The sequence below is a fragment of the Somniosus microcephalus genome, chromosome 3, assembly GCF_052327205.1.
Source record: "Somniosus microcephalus isolate GS21.2 chromosome 3, FLI_Smic_1.0, whole genome shotgun sequence".
Lineage (NCBI taxonomy): Eukaryota > Metazoa > Chordata > Chondrichthyes > Squaliformes > Somniosidae > Somniosus > Somniosus microcephalus.
Window position 1 is genome coordinate 211,221,881 of NC_140989.1, and position 17,139 is coordinate 211,239,019.

Below are 17,139 nucleotides of genomic sequence, written 5' to 3' on the forward strand. Positions count from 1 at the left end.
GTTCTCTTCTGGATGAGAATGCTGGCAACAGTGAGTCGCCATGTGTTGGCCATCCCCTCACCGTCAAATCATATACCCGAGACAGTGTCGGATCATTGCGGGTCTCCTTCTCTATATCCGCGTTAGTTACTGGCAATCGTTCAATTATTGACGAATAAAATATCTTGATAGGGTCCACTGCCGGTGCTTCCTCCACAGTAGGCAGTGGCAGGCGTGATAGCCCATCAGCGTTTCCATGCTGTTTCGTGCCTTTATATTCTATTTCATATTGGTTCGCCCCTAGAAAAAGGGACCATCTTTGTAACCGTTGTGCAGTCATCACCGGAACGCCCTTCTTTGGATTAAAGATGGAGACAAGTGGTTGGTGGTCAGTCAGCAAGGTGAACTTCTGCCCATGCAGATAGTGGTTGAATTTTTTTACTCCCCATACTAGGCTGAGGGCCTCCCTGTCAATCTGGGCGTAGTTGCGCTCGGCTGAGGCTAGTGACCGAGACGCAAAGGCTACTGGCCTCTCCAACCCGTCTGGGAATTTGTGCGACAGCACCGCTCCAATACCATAGGGTGATGCATCACATGCCAAACGAATTGGTAGTGCTGGGTTGAAATGGGCCAACACCTCTTTTGATGTGATCAATTCTTTGCACTTCTGGAAAGCTCGTTCACGTTCGTCATTCCACTTCCATGGTACCCCCGTTTGCAGCAGGGTGTTCAGTGGGTGTAATACTGTAGACAAATTTAGTAAGAACTTAGGGTAGTAGTTCACCAGCCCGAGGAACGACCTCAGTTGTGACACAATTTCCGGTGCTGGAGCCTTGACTACTGCCTCAATCTTTTCAGGGGACTTATGTAACCCCTCTTCATCAATAACGTGGCCACAATACGAGATCTGCTTCTGGAAAAACTCGCACTTGTGGCGATTAGCTCGTAGCCCATATTCCTTTAATCTAGTGAGCACCTTCTCCAGGTTGGCAAGGTGACCACTGTCATTTTCGCCCGTGACCAGGATGCCGTCCAAATAACACTGGGTCCCTGGAATCCCTTGCAGGACTTGATCCATCGCTCTTTGCCAAATAGCCGGAGCCGATGCTACCCCGAACACCAGCCGGTTGTATTGGTAGAGACCTTTATGAGTGTTGATCGTGAGGTATTGTTTCGAGGCTTCTTCTACCTCCATTTGCAAGTACGCCTGGGCTAGATCAATTTTGGTGAAGCGTTTACCTCCAGATAGCGAGGCAAAAATATCCTCAATCCGTGGAAGCGGATATTGCACCGTGTGAAGGACTGGGTTCACTGTCACCTTAAAATCCCCACAGATGCGGACCTTCTTTGGTTCCCCAGGCGTATTACTCAACGACCTCTTCATTACAGGAACGATGGGTGTAGCCCACTTGCTCCAGTCTACTTTGGACAGTACTCCTGAACGTTCCAACCCTTCCAGCTCTGCTTCGACGGCTGGTCGGATCGCATAAGGCACTGGTCTGGCCTTAAGAAACTTTGGGCTTGCATTTTCCTCTATTTTAATCGTTGCTGTTATGCCTTTTAGTGTTCCGAGTCCCTCCTGGAACACTTCTTTTGCGTCAGTTAGCATTTTTGACAGTCGTCCAGGTGTGACGTCGTCATCCTTTTTGGCCTCAACCTTCAGTGCCTGTATGGAATGCCAATCTAATTGTATCTTCCGGATCCATTCACGTCCTAGTAGTGGTGGTCCTCCATCTGGCAATACATATAGGTCAATTTTAGGTATTTCCTGGTCTTTGTATATCACTTTCACCCTTATTTTTCCTTTGGGGTAGACTTTTTGCCCCGTGTACATCTTCAAGACAATCTCTGTAGCTTTCAAGGGTATATGTGAAAATAGCCGCTTGTAGTCCCTTTGGTTTATGACTGTTAGGGCTGATCCTGTGTCCAATTCCATTTTCACTTGGACTCTGTCTATCTTGAGTGTGACCCAGATAGTCTGGTGATCCTCCATTTTGGTTACCTTATGTAGTTTCAGACAACCCAGCTCCTTGCTTCCGGAGTCTGTATCACTTTTCTGTTCATCTGAACTACTGTCCATCACCTTATGTACCTTTTTGTACTTCTCCTGTGGAGATTTCTTGCTGTTGGTTTTCTTCCCTGACCTGCAGACTCTTGCTATGTGTCCTGCTTTTCCACACTGTCTGCACACTTGGTCCTTGAACCAACAATCCTTCTGGTCGTGTGTTGTTCTGCCGCAGCGATAACACTTCCCTGCTCCATATGACATTTCATTGGTGCCATATTCTTGCGGTCTCCGCTGTATCTCTGCAGCGCCCCTTGCGGCTGCTTCGTGTGATACTGCCATGCTGAAAGCCTTGTCCAGCGTAAGATCCTTTTCTGATAGAAGCCGTTTCTGGGTTCCTTCACTTTGAAGCCCACACACAAACTTGTCCCTTAACGTATCTGCTAGTCCCATTCCAAACTGGCAGTGTTTCGATAGCTTGCGCAGTTCCGTTAAGTACTCAGCATTACTTTCGTCTTTATGCTGGTTCCGTTTGTGGAACTTAAATCTTTCTGCTATCAGCAGCGGTGTGGGGTTTAAGTGGTCCTGTAGGATTTCTACTATGCTTCCGAAATTCTTACCCACGGGCTTCTCTGGGGTTATTAGGTTTCGCAGTAAGCCATAAGTTTTTGCACCCATGGAATTTAACAAAACCAGTGCTTTCCTAGCATCTGGCACTTCATTCGCCCTGCAGTACACCTCAATGCGTTCCACATATGTCGCCAGTCTTCGACTTCATTGTCGAACGCAGAGATACTGCCACTCTTCGGCATCCCTGGGTGTGATTTAACTGTCAAAAATGGCGTCTCCCGCGCTCTCCCTTCTTCTCCGCTGGCACAAAATGGCGTCTCCCGCGCTTTCCTTTCTTCCCGCGCTCGCCCTTCTTCTCCGCTGCGGCTTCTAAAAATGGCGTCTCCCGCACTCTCCCTTCTTCTCCGCAGCTCAATGGCGTCTCCCGCGCTCTCCCTTCTTCTCCCCGCGGACGCTGTTCAGCCCTTGAGCCCTGGTTGTGCTCTGCGCGTTCTCCTGTGCGCCTTTCCCGTTTCCGCCGCTCGGTCCTGAACCCAGCTGCTGCTTTACCCTCTCTCTGTTTTTGTTTTCCCTCGACGCCGCTCGGTTTTCAACCCCCGGCTGCGCCCTGTGCGCTTCACCCTCTCTCTTACCCCGTCGACGCTGCTCGGCTTTTTTTTTCTGCCGTCGGTCGGCTCCAGCTGCCACTGTCCGGGAAGGGTCTGCACTGTACCTGTTGCCAGTCTGTTGCTGGATCGTCGTGGCTGGGGAACCAAGCCCGGCTCTCAACAGCCTCCCCTGCGATGTTCACTCTCTGCCGGACGACTGGGCGGTTGCTCGTGGTTGACGCCCGTACTTCTGGCCTCGACTTTCTTCCACCGCCCTCCCGGAGCGAATCCTTGAAGGGAAATGCAGAGTTGCAGGTAGATTCGAATCGACCTCGTCGCCACTGTTGGAGCCGTGATTCTTAGAGTATGATGTTTTCCAATAACTACACGGAGGCTGTAACTTAACAATCAACAGGTGTTTACTGGAGTAGGGTAGTCTCAAGACTGGCAGTACAGAGGCATGCTCAAGGCTTATATACAGGGGTGGTCACTGCCGGTACTACAGTATACAGGAGCTGTAAAAGTAGTTCTCTCTTAAAGGTACATACACTGCACTATCCTGCACTATCCTTCACTTCCCACTCATCCCTCTCAATGCTGACCCTGTGGACTCTGCCAGCAGATCAGTTATCACCACCCCTCTCCACATCTCCTTCCAGAATGTCCGTTCACTTGTGAACAAGGCCCTTGCTGTCCATGAGCTTATTGTGGATGATCGCTTCGACATCAGAGCCTTGACATAAACTTGGCTGTCGGATGATGACACCTTCCCCCTAAATTATGCCTTCCTGCCTGGCTATACCTTCCACCACTTGTCTGGCCAACACCAGCGAGGTGACGGTGTGGCCCTTATCACCAAATCACACCTTGGTCTGTCCCCCTACTCCTCTGGCACCTTCTCCTCCTTTGAGCATCTCACCTTGTTGCATCCCTCTCACCTCCTTTAAAATCCTCGTTCTCTATCTCCCACCCAAGTACCATGCCAAGTTTCTCACCAAGATATCTTCACTGCTTTCCTCCCTCAGCCTCTGCACCGAGTGACTTCTCATCCTCAGTGATTTCAACCTCCATCTCAACTCATCATGCTCTCTCTCCTGAGAGTTCACTTCCTTCCTATCCTCCCTTAATCTCTCCCTTCATATAAACTACCCTACCTATATTCACGGTCACCCCCTCAACCTCGCCAACTCACATGGTCTCGCTACTCCCATCGTGTCAATCACAGATAAAGCCATCTCTGATCACTTCCTTGTATCGCTTTCCACCCACATCCCTCTCACGACCCCACTTCCTTCTGTATCCGCCCCTGGAAAAAACTCTCCCCCAAGTCACTTTCATATTCCGAACTGTCTAGCCTCTGGTCCTCCATTCACCACGACGTTTCTGCAGCTACCGATCTGCTCAATCACGCACTTGCCTCCATCTTTGATGCCCTTGTCCCCACTAAAACCATTACTCTCTCTCGTTCACTGGCTATTCCCCCGGTACAGCCCTCATCTCCGCTCCCTTAAGTGCAATGGACGCAGACTTGAACATTTATGACGGACAACTGGTTTAGCCATTCATCGCCAGATCTGGTTGGACCACATAAATCACCATCGCATCCTGCTCTCCTCAGCCAAAACTGCTCACTAGTCCAGGATTATCCTCCCTCACCCAGGTTTAATGCCCCTCGCCCGGGCTTAATGCCCCTCACCCAGGTTTAATGCCCCTCGCCCGGGTTTAATGCCCCTCGCCCGGGTTTAATGCCCCTCCTTCCTCGCCCGGGCTTAATGCCCCTCGCCCGGCTTTAATGCCCCTCGCCCGGCTTTAATGCCCCTCGCCCAGCTTTAATGCCCTTCCTTTCTCCCACGGGTTTAATGCCCCTTGCATCCTGGGGAAGGGTCATGCTGGGGGTAGAGTTCAGCAGCTGCTCTGCCATAGCTTTCCTCAGCTCCAGTGCCTCAGCGCTTGGATGTCACAATGTGACATTTATAATTAGTTTGATGCAGAACTGTCAAATCTCATTAATTCCCCTCAACCAGTCTCTGTGTCTCTAAAATGTCATAAAACTCAAACCCGCCAAGCATTAAACAGACAGTACTGTGACACCCGTCCGACAATGGAGAGAGTAAGGTGTCAGTTGCGGCTCAGTGGGCAGCAATCTCGCCTCTGAGTCAGAAGGTCGTGAGTTCAAGTCCCAAGCCAGAGACTTGAGCCCATAATCCAGGCTGACACTCCAGTGCAGTACTGAGGGAGAGCTGCACTTTCAGATGAGACGTTAGCTGCTGAACTCTACCCCAGCACGACCCTTAAAGTCAGTCGAATAATATCCAAAAAACAAGAACTTGGTGAAGGCTGCATCAGTGACACTAAACCCGGGTGAGGGGCATTAAACCCAAGTGAGGGGCATTAACTCAGGGCTAGGCGGGAGGGGCATTAAATGAGGCCCCGTCTGCCCTCTCAGGTGTATGTAAAAGATCCCATGGCACCATTTCGAAGAAGAGCAGGGGAGTTCTCCCTGGCCAATATTTATCACTCAACCAACATCTAAAAGATCTGGTCATTATCACATTGTTGTTTGTGGAATCTTGCTGTGCGCAATTTTACTGCTGTGTTTCCTACATTAGAACCATGGCTGTACTTCAAAAGTAATTAATTGACTGCAAAGCGCTTTGGAACGTCGTGTAAGGCGCGAGATAAATGCAAGGTCTTTTCCTTCTTTTATCTATGAATCTCACAACAGGGGGGATGGCCAGAGAATTGCAGCATTACTAAAGGACTGTGGTGGTATTGTGACATCCTTCCTAGCCGTGTAATTTGACCAAAGTGCATGTCGTTGCAATGGATTGTGACGCTTTATATTTGTTACACAGGATGGTCGGCCCTCATTGGACATGCAGTATAAACTGGCATCTAACAATCAGGCAGAGAATGGACAGCCTGAGCAACAGCATAAGGCCCCCGAGGACCTGCAGCCTTCCCTCAGGTAACTAAACAGGGCCCGATGTTTTTCACCGCGATCCTGTTAGAACAGCTCGACAATTAGCAACCCTTATTTAATCTCTTAACATATTGTATGGTAGCCTCAGAATTTTTAACGGCTCCCTGAAAAAGACCATGCCCCATTCTGATCTGTTTTAATAGCTCATTTTTGCTGTGAGTCCACTTTAACACAAGGTGCTTTGCCATTAACAAAATGCAGACTTTCACCGCCGGTATCTGAAGAGAACAGGTTCGGCTCATGCAGGCCATTAACAATTACTGTTCTAACTGAGACATCCAGACCCGAAAGCCCCAGGTGCAAGTCTTGTTTGTGCCGAGTTAGCTCCTCTCGTGTCTAATAGCCAGCAGACACCCAGGCTGACCCCTGAACAATGACCTCTTGGGTAAGGTAGCAGAGGGTGCACCATGTGCCCGGAACTGCATCTGGGGTGAAGAGTTCCACAGTTTTGAAATCCTGAGAAAAATTGAATTGGAGAGGGTTAGAGTATTCTGTCTGTGCCCAGGCTGGGTTTGGTTTTGACCATGGCAGGGTTAGGGTGGAGCTGACTGTATTCTGTCTGTGCCCAGGCTGGGTTTGGTTTTGACCATGGCAGGGTTAGGGTGGAGCTGACTGTATTCTGTCTGTGCCCAGGCTGGGTTTGGTTTTGACCATGGCAGGGTTCGGGTGGAACTGACTGTATTCTGTCTGTGCCCAGGCTGGGTTTGGTTTTGACCATGGCAGGGTTAGGGTGGAGCTGACTGTATTCTGTCTGTGCCCAGGCTGGGTTTGGTTTTGACCATGGCAGGGTTCGGGTGGAACTGACTGTATTCTGTCTGTGCCCAGGCTGGGTTTGGTTTTGACCATGGCAGGGTTAGGGTGGAGCTGACTGTATTCTGTCTGTGCCCAGGCTGGGTTTGGTTTTGACCATGGCAGGGTTAGGGTGGAGCTGACTGTATTCTGTCTGTGCCCAGGCTGGGTTTGGTTTTGACCATGGCAGGGTTAGGGTGGAGCTGACTGTATTCTGTCTGTGCCCAGGCTGGGTTTGGTTTTGACCATGGCAGGGTTAGGGTGGAGCTGACTGTATTCTGTCTGTGCCCAGGCTGGGTTTGGTTTTGACCATGGCAGGGTTAGGGTGGAGCTGACTGTATTCTGTCTGTGCCCAGGCTGGGTTTGGTTTTGACCATGGCAGGGTTAGGGTGGAGCTGACTGTATTCTGTCTGTGCCCAGGCTGGGTTTGGTTTTGACCATGGCAGGGTTAGGGTGGAGCTGACTGTATTCTGTCTGTGCCCAGGCTGGGTTTGGTTTAATGTTGACTGTATTTTGGCGATGGTTGGGGTAGGTTCTATTCCGGCTCCAGTTGAGATTTACGGTATTCTGACCACGGTTGCCTTCCACTGTGTTCTGATGGAAGTTGGGCTGGGTTAACGCCACTATTGTTCCATTATGGGACTCATTTTATTCCACTGGAAGTTGTGGTGCAGCCTGAAAGTGTTGTTAGTCTCAGTTTAGACAGTTTTTAACTGCAGTGAATCGTTGATCAATTTTGGCTTCTCCCAACCGATGTACATTTATTCTCTGCTCTCGGTGCAGGGGGGTATAGACTTGCTGGCGGCATCTAGTGGCAGTGAAAGGGTCCTGTGTCATCTGGTGTAGGTCTAAGACTCTTTGGACACCTCTGGTCTTGATACTTCCAGTTGGCTGCCTTGGAGAATGATGTTATTTCTACTGACAAAGCTGCTTTAGGTTAGGCCTGACATTCGCCTTGTGTCAATGAAGTGTACCAGCAACACTGGTACATTGTAGTCCTGGCTCAGCTACCCATAGGAAAATTCTACACACAGCAATAAGAGACAAAGAAACAGGAGAGGCTCAGGGCTGAGGAGAGAGAAGTTTCTATATCCACAGATTTATAAAAGCACAATCCGGTCATGTCCGTGCCCCAGATTCTGAAGACCTTCTCTGTTCTTCTGGTTACACAGTGAGGGATCCAAGGTCGGGGCCTCTGGCTTCATTACAGACAGCGCCGTCAGTGCACTGACCAGCAAAACCGCCTCTCTGAACCTGGCCCCTGACACAGAGGGAGCCGGGGACCGCTGCGACAGCCAACAGAACGGGCTTTAAACTAACGAAGACGACAACCTGCCCTGGACAAGCCTGCCCGAACGTCTCGTAAAAAATACAGCACTGCAACCGACAGACTCGACATGCCACTCATCTAGATGCAATGCGTCAAAGTAGCATCGAATATTTTTTTTTGTTGTGTGTATGTGTGAATTAACTTTTTATTTTATTAGCATACATGCCTTGGCTCGCAAGGCATGGGACATATCCTTATGATTACCTGGTTAATCTTAGTGAAGTAATCTCACCTTATATACCCCTACTTCAGAACTGTGCCTGCAACAGCGCAAGTTGATGAAGTCACATTCCCATGGGATTCTGAGATGATGTGACGAAGGTCGACGTCACAGATGGAACCTTTTTAGTTCCACCGCAGTGAGGAGCAAATACTTCCACTAACATACTTACCGAAAGGCTGTTACTTTCTGGTCGAAGGGAGCTCTGATATCTTTCTTTTAAGGACCTTCTCCAGAAGGCCTTCCAGCTACAGTGGGGAAAAGAAAAGTCAGTAACCCTTTCGCAACCGGAAACGTAACGTTCTTAAATATTGTCATTGTGCTTTCCACAGCGTGGAAATTAACTAACCCAAGAGCAGCCTTACAGGGAAAGGCTTATCGCTTTCTGAACACATTCTTTATTGAAGACAGTGCCTCCCTTTGCTTAGCTCGTGAAGACTGTCCATCCAAGTGTGGCCACACTCGGCGTCATGGGGAACCTGAAAGGTCACTCACACTGAAGGTGTGGGAGGGGTTTGGGTCGTGGGGTCCCAGTGTAGGAGGGGTTTGGGTCCAGGGTCCCAGTGTGGGAGGGGGTTGGGTCATAGGTCGGGTGATCGCGAGTGTACCCTTTGATGCAGTGACCTTTCCGTTCGCTGCGGTTTTGAGCGGGTGGAGGTGGGGTTGTGAGCTCACACTCTCACTTATCTGCACACCAACGCTGGTACACAGGAGCGAAATTCACAATAATCCCGATCATATTTCCAGTGGAAAATATTCAAATAATAAAATAGAGCCACAAAGAGAGGAAAACTATTGGAATGACAGCTTCAGTGTGCCAATGTAAAGGGACACGCTCTCTTCAATCCGCGGTGAGCTCAGGGCAAGTTGGGTATTTAACAATCAGTCTCTCTGTGGCTGGTTGAGAGACGAGTTTGCAGATCGCAGGCCCTGGTTCTGGAAGCCTGATTGAAGGATTCCAGTGGCCCAGCCCTGGGGCAGACGTATCTGCATCAAAGCCCCTGCGAAGACACAGATGAACTTTGAAAGCAGCTGCCAGCAGGGTCCCCCCGCTCCACGCCTCCCGTGAAGGTGAGCACTTGACCAGCCGTGACGCTTGTACTTTTCACATTGAATTTTGACTTAAAAGAACGTTGGCTGGGAGGGTTATTCATCGCTGAGCTCTGCTTGGATTTCGAGCTCTGTGCCGTTTGCATGTGTTTTTTTTTAAAAATCAGAATTCTTTTTGACACAACTTTTAATATAAACAAAAATTGTGTGCTTTGCTGCGAGCTTCCTCTCGACAACAAGGAGGCTGATTTTGTTTCAAAAAATGCTTCAAAAACCAAGCGGTTTTATTACGTACCCTATCTGGTCAGGTCCCCTGACCCTGCTCCTATTTTCCAGTTCGGTGGAGCTGATCTCGGCAGCAATACGGTGCTGGCTCCAGATTAAACTGAGGGCTAGAACAGGCACCCTGTGCTCTGCGCTACACGTAGGGGTCCCGGGCACTGCGCTACATGTAGGGGTCCCGGGCACTGCGCTACACGTAGGTGTCCCGGGCACTGCGCTACGTGTAGGGGTCCCAGGCACTGCGCTACACGTAGGGGTCCCGGGCACTGCGCTACACGTAGGGGTCCCGGGCACTGCGCTACACGTAGGGGTCCCGGGCACTGCGCTACACGTAGGGGTCCCGGGCACTGCGCTACATGTAGGGGTCCCGGGCACTGCACTACACGTAGGGGTCCCGGGCACTGCGCTACACGTAGGGGTCCCGGGCACTGCGCTACACGTAGGTGTCCCAGGCACTGCACTACATGTAGGGGTCCCGGGCACTGCACTACATGTAGGGGTCCCGGGCACTGCGCTACACGTAGGGGTCCCGGGCACTGCACTACATGTAGGGGTCCCGGGCACTGCGCTACACGTAGGGGTCCCGGGCACTGCGCTACACGTAGGGGTCCCGGGCACTGCACTACACGTGGGGGTCCCGGGCACACCATCATGTGTCAGATGCTGCACTGCGTTACACAGGAAGGGTGGGGGGGTTAATCCCTTTAGGCTGAAGGGCGCATGATACAGCAAGGAGTTTTTAGGGATTGGACAAGTGAGGTGAATTCAAAAGTTTCGGAGACTGTCCCACTTGAGTTAAAACCAAACTTCTCGATTTGTTTCCCCACCCCCCCTTCAGTTGAGCTAGCCTTGGTCAGTACATTTCCCGCAGGTTAATACCCCCTTGTATAGCAGGTGGAATCTGTGCTGCCTCAGAGCTTAAGTCAACAAGTCATTACTGTTGTCCTCAAAACACTGCCGGGGCAGTGTTCACAGAACGATTCCTAAATGTCTGGGTATCGACCTGTAGCAGGGAGACATTCCTGATCCAAGCCTCTCTTGGTTGCTTTTAAGAACTTCTAGCTGATGATTTACTTCTTCCCCCCCGCCCCCCAAACACCACCTCTCCCATCTCATTGTCCTCACCTGGTACATTGGGCCTATGCAGCTGCTGCCCGTTGTGTTCTGTACTGCCACCTGCCTATAACAGGTCAGTGCAATGCGGACTGATGCCTCTCTATCATCGAGAGCGGGTCAGGAAGCAATCCGGTGTAGCCTGCGGGCAGCCCATAGCGGCGTGGGCTCTTAAATGCCCCGCCATATCCTTGTTTGAGTGTGGGTGGGCTCCTCGCTGGCTGGGTAGGCTGCCAGACGAGTGGGGGGAGGGGTTATATCCGGTCCACCTTGCTCCCCTGTTTCAAGGGATCGTTGAAGGGCTAGGCCTGAGGAACTTGGGCAGAGGTCAGGGGGAGACTTCTACAGGTAGTAGAAGGGAGAGCCATCAGCACCTGGAGAGAGAGAGAGAAGACAAGGCAACATTCCACCACAGACCCCACCCCCATCCAAAACATTAACATCTGCCCACTTTATTTCCGATTTCTAGCATGTGTAGTTTTTTTCTTTATCTGGCTGGGAGTTAGTGTGTGTGCGGAGGACAAGATACCGAGGGGAGATTAAGGATCTGTTGTAGCCCCCTGAAATGAAAGGGCCGAGGTCAGTTCATGCCGCAACTGCTGTCGGGGGACACTTCTCTGGGATGTTCTAAACTGAATGTTTTCTGCAGCAAAGCACTACCTGTTAAACTGATGTTCCTCAATGTTTTATCAACTGTGTAAGTCACAAATCGAGTGTTTTTAGATATTTTTTGCATCAGGTGTAACCCTTCCTTCCTAAAACTAAACGTGTGTATCTTGCTCATGACAGCACTGATAATGCATCACCCTCAGTGCTGGTACAGTGCCAGGATTGTATCCCTCACGGTGTCGGTACAGTGCCGGGAGTGTATCCCTCGCGGTGTCGGTACAGTGCCGGGAGTGTATCCCTCGCGGTGTCGGTACAGTGCCGCGAGTGGATCCCTCGCGGTGTCGGTACAGTGCCAGGAGTGTATCCCTCGCGGTGTCGGTACAGTGCCGGGAGTGTATCCCTCGCGGTGTCGGTACAATGCCGGGAGTGTATCCCTCGCGGTGTCGGTACAGTGCCGGGAGTGTATCCCTCGCGGTGTCGGTACAGTGCCGGGAGTGTATCCCTCGCGGTGTCGGTACAGTGCCGGGAGTGGATCCCTCGCGGTGTCGGTACAGTGCCGGGAGTGGATCCCTCGCGGTGTCGGTACAGGGCCGGGAGTGGATCCCTCGCGGTGTCGGTACAGTGCCGGGAGTGGATCCCTCGCAGTGACGGTACAGTGCCGGGAGTGGATCCCTCACGGTGTCGGTACAGTACCGGGAGTGGATTCCTCGTGGTGTCGGTACAGTGCCGTGAGTGGATCCCTCGCGGTGTCGGTATAGTGCCGTGAGTGGATCCCTTACGATGATTTTCTTCTGACTCTAATACTTTCAGCCTGTGCCCCATCAGCTGTTTCACTCCCTTCACAGCTTCAGAACCTTAATTTAGTCAATGACTTCTGTGAAGTTGTTTTTTTCCAATAGGGGATGGAAATGATTATTACTCGCTCAGATTTGGAGAAGGGAGGGGGCTGCTGGTAGGCATAATGTCCACACTTGGATTCAATGGTTGGCTACTCGAATTTTCATGGGCAATCATCCTGGGGCAGATGGAAGCTTTGATGGAAGTTGGGCACCAGAATGAACAGAAACATGGAGACTCTTTGGTGCATGCTTGCCATGGAGGATGGTATCGAGGTCTGGACACGGAGCGGGGCTGGGCTGGGCCTCTCATGAGTGACTTGACAGAGCCAGCGAGCTTTGTTCCAGCGCTTTCACTGAGTCATCTACCATGCCAAGTGCGTTAAACACTTGCCGTAGATTCGGCCGTGCTGGATTGTAGAGAGTTGAAGTGGGAGAGACTAAGATTGTCTCATGGGGAGGGGAGGGGAGCTTTCCCTGTTACAGGATTTCACTGGACTTGGCCCAGCAATGATAGCCCACCGATCTCCGATCCGGTATGCAGTAGCCCAGAGCTCGTCATCCTACAACTTTGGGCTGGGAACGGCTGTCCATTCTCCTGGCACCTTTGTGATCATTCACACTTATGTTGGTGACACTGTTTATGTCAGTGTGTGCATTGTTCGGGACGAAGCCCAGGACTTTCCAGTCTTTCAGAACAGATTCTGATGGACTCCAGAGACCCCGCCATGCTCTCTGCCCTTCCTCGCTCCGGAACAGCTCCACTTTGCATAACTCACCGTGAACAAATCCAGCTGTAGGCCGAGGTTCCAGGCACATTGCACTGACTCCAGCCAGCGGTCAGCATTGTCAATCCCATCTTGACACACTGCTCCACTGTGCCCCTCTGGCCCTGGCCTCCATCCGATTCCCCGGACCCAGACCGCCCTGGCCAAAGACTGGTTTACTTGCTCCCTCTTCTGCCAGAAATCTGGATGCTGTGCACAATATTCTAGTGTTTGTCACTTTGGTCAGCTTCGTTTCCTAACTTTTCCTTCCTTCCCTGTAAAAATGCTGAGCACCAGGTATGAACAGGGGCCTGGGTCCTCCCTGATGTCTTTAATATTAGTTTGTGTGGCTCCCGCTGATAATCAGTGAGGGCCTCCGAGTGTGTGTGTCCCCATGAATTGCGCCCTGGGCAGTGTGGGAGTGGGGCTCGTCCTCACAAATGGCCAAATGTTGACTGCCAGCGATGGATTCACACAGTACGGGGCATCATACAGTGGGGTTTGACAGCGGCACATTTGGTTTCGTTTGTAGACCGCTGCCGATGGTAGTTTCTGGCCTCAACGTTAAGTATTTTTCTTTTTGACGTGCCAATGCAGAAAAGTCAGCAAATGAGCGTGTTTGTGAAATTGCATCAGTTAATCTCAGACCAGCTATTTTCTGTGTTTTTAATTCAGCTGTTGACTAGCAGCCAGGGAATGAATGAATGAATTTTATTCTGGAATCAGGGCTGTGATAGTGCGAGGGATTGGCTCTCATCCCTCACCGGCTTTTACCTTTCAGGCACTAAACTGCACATTTCTAATCACAATGCTCCCACGTGCTCACCAACCCCCTCAAACTGGCAGACACCTGTCAAATAACCTTCAAAACACCAAGATTCTTAAAAACTCAAATACTGAATCATTCATTTATGCCAGTGCAACTGCAGTTTAATAAAAATAGCTTCTACCAGTCTCCTCGAGAAAGACTGTATGTAGTCTGTGTGTCTCTTGCTCGCTCGCTCTCATTCTCACGCTCACTCTCTCTGTCTCTGTCTCGCTCTGTCTTCTCTCTCGCTTTCTGTCTCTCATTTTCTCCCACCTTCTCCCTCTTCTCCCGCCCTCTCTCTCTGTCTCCCTCTCACTGTCTCCCGCCCTCTCTCTCTCTCTCTCTCTCTCTCTCTCTCTGTCTCCCGTCCTCTCTCTCTCTCTCTCTCTCTGTCTCCCACCCTCTCCCACTCTCTGTCTTCAGCCCTCTCCCTCTGCCTCCCGCCCTCTCCCTCTGCCTCCCGCCCTCTCCCTCTGCCTCCCGCCCTCTCCCTCTGCCTCCCGCCCTCTCCCTCCGCCTCCCGCCCTCTCCCTCCGCCTCCCGCCCTCTCCCTCCGCCTCCCGCCCTCTCCCTCCGTCTCCCGCCCTCTCCCTCCGTCTCCCGCCCTCTCCCTCCGTCTCCCGCCCTCTCCCTCCGTCTCCCGCCCTCTCCCTCCGTCTCCCGCCCTCTCCCTCGGTCTCCCGCCCTCTCCCTCGGTCTCCCGCCCTCTCCCTCGGTCTCCCGCCCTCTCCCTCGGTCTCCCGCCCTCTCCCTCGGTCTCCCGCCCTCTCTCTCGGTCTCCCGCCCTCTCTCTCCGTCTCCCGCCCTCTCCCTCGGTCTCCCGCCCTCTCTCTCGGTCTCCCGCCCTCTCTCTCCGTCTCCCGCCCTCTCCCTCGGTCTCCCTCCCTCTCCCTCGGTCTCCCGCCTTCTCCCTCGGTCTCCCGCCCTCTCCCTCGGTCTCCCGCCCTCTCCCTCCGTCTCCCGCCCTCTCCCTCCGTCTCCCGCCCTCTCCCTCCGTCTCCCGCCCTCTCCCTCCGTCTCCCGCCCTCTCCCTCCGTCTCCCGCCCTCTCCCTCCGTCTCCCGCCCTCTCCCTCGGTCTCCCGCCCCCTCCCTCGGTCTCCCGCCCCCTCCCTCGGTCTCCCGCCCTCTCCCTCTCACCCTCGCTCTATCCCTCTCACCCTCGCTCTATCCCTCTCACACACACTGAAGCTCAATTCTCAGTCCTGGAGGAAGACCTATTGCACTTTGGGTAGAGAGAGCAACGCGTTCTGTGCAACTTAGGCAGTGCTAAATGGTATGAAGCATGTTGATACAAAGCGGGTGAGATGTGCCATGTCACTGTGTGGGGAAACCACCAGTACCCACATGCAGGGAACTGTGCCAACCTCAATACTCCGTTACAGCCGAGTGCCCCACCCTGCACCGCCTTTTCTATCGTATAGTTTGACCCTGAACCTCCCATTGGAACAGGCAGGTATTGGGATTGGGGAATGCACAATATCCCCGGGGTGGAGTGTAGGCTCTCAATTGGATTTCCTGCCAGATATCACTCCTGTGAGCTGTGGGCATCATGTACTGGTCGGCCTGCCTCTGTCAGTGGGCACTGTGTGCTCAAGAGGTCTCAGTTTGAGATCCCGACTACGTGATTCCGAGCATCGCGGGTAGAAATGTGCACCTGTTTACACACCACAGGGGTGCCTGGAAGCGCAGGATATGGACCCAGGCAGCCATGGCGCCTTCTGGATGGTTGGGCCCACTTCACTGCTTATAACCCCCACACACACACACACAGCCCCATCATCCGTCTCATTACACACACTGGATATTAATAATCGCTAAGTGTATAATATACTTTTATTTGGATCTACAATGAGCATGTGGACACTTTTCAACTGCCCATTAGTGTTTGGTTTTGCCAAGGGGCCCTATACAGAGAGTGTACCAACGGTTGCTATAAGGCTCTAACTGTCACAGGAGGAAATGACCCACCACACCTCCTGATACCGATCCTCACAGTGAGAACGTTGCCTTTCTCACACATCAGCTTGTTTAGTTTTCTTAAATTAAGGTAAAAAAAAATTTCCTGAAAATTTTGTTTGATATACTCCAGTATGGAATGTTTTAGAATATCTTTCTCCAATGTGGAATGTAGCTTTTTTTCCTTTGTAAAGAATTCACTGTGTGAACATTGTTTTTTGCCTTTGTATAGTACAATAATATTCAGCTTCAGGACTGGGGAGGGGAAACGGGGAAAAAAACTGTACATGAGATTGTTCTGCTTGTCAGAAAGCGAATGCAGTTCGTGCAACAAGAGAAGTTCACAAGGACTTCAATAAATTGTTTAAAAAGAAAAAAAAACTTTGAATTGCAGCTGGTGTCCTTGGTGCTGTTTATTTACATTTGTTAGCCAACTCGGTGACATTTCTCCTCAACTGTCAACTCCTCCGGCCCACAGCTTGGGAAAGCCTCAGGCCCTCTCTACTGAGGCTTCCCCTGGCCTGAGGGCTTCCTCTGTTGCAGCCTTCTTCAACCCACAGCTTGGGAAAGCCTAAGGCCCTCTCTACTGAGGCCTTTGCCGGCCTTTGCCACAGAAATGGCCTGAGGGCTATCCCTGATGTGTCCTCCTCTAGCCTACGGCTTGGGAAAGCCTGAGGCCCTCTCTACTGAGGCCTCCCCTGGCCAGAGGCCTTCCCATGCTGCAGACTCCTCCAGCCTGTAGCATAGGTAGAGCATGTGGGTCTCCTGCAGTGGCCTCCTTCAATGCTTTCCCTTCCACGGCCTCCTCCAACATGGGACACAAGAAAATAAACTATTGAACTTGCTCTGGGTGAAGTTGTACGCACCTCATTGGGAACCTGTAGCCGACTAGGACAGTCTGGTCACAATGTCAGTGATGACAGGGAAGACGGTCGGGATAGTATCAGACCTGTATAAAGGCAGGAGATACGCCCCCTCCAGCTTGGGGTATGGGGAAAGCCCGAGACCCCCCCCCCCCCCATCGCTGCCTGCTCTGACCGGGGACATGTGGCTAGTTTTAGGGCTGGGAAGCTACTATAGGCCATTCATTCTTTCACCATTCACACCCCTCACTCCACATTAGAAATACACAGTAAATAATCAGGGGAGGAATTGACACACACAGGTGGGGGGGCGGGGGGTGAAGGAAATGACGCTGAGGTTCAGCAAGACTGACACTCAGTTGTTGGCACAGAATATAACATTGGACTGACA

General features: G+C 51.8%; 1 protein-coding gene across 4 annotated transcripts in view; it reads left to right on the forward strand.

Moving 5' to 3' along the window:
• Positions 1-16,266, forward strand: part of LOC147121689 (roquin-1-like) — a 414,634-nt gene extending 398,368 nt beyond the window's left edge. For all 4 annotated transcript variants that reach the window (XM_085982135.1, XM_085982134.1, XM_085982136.1 and 1 more), the window contains 2 exons: positions 5,997-6,109; positions 8,086-16,266. In XM_085982135.1, the coding sequence (XP_085838261.1) occupies positions 5,997-6,109; positions 8,086-8,227 (255 nt within the window). In that variant the 3' untranslated portion in view covers positions 8,228-16,266. The remainder of the gene's footprint in view (positions 1-5,996; positions 6,110-8,085) is intronic.
• Positions 16,267-17,139: the final 873 nt, after the last annotated feature.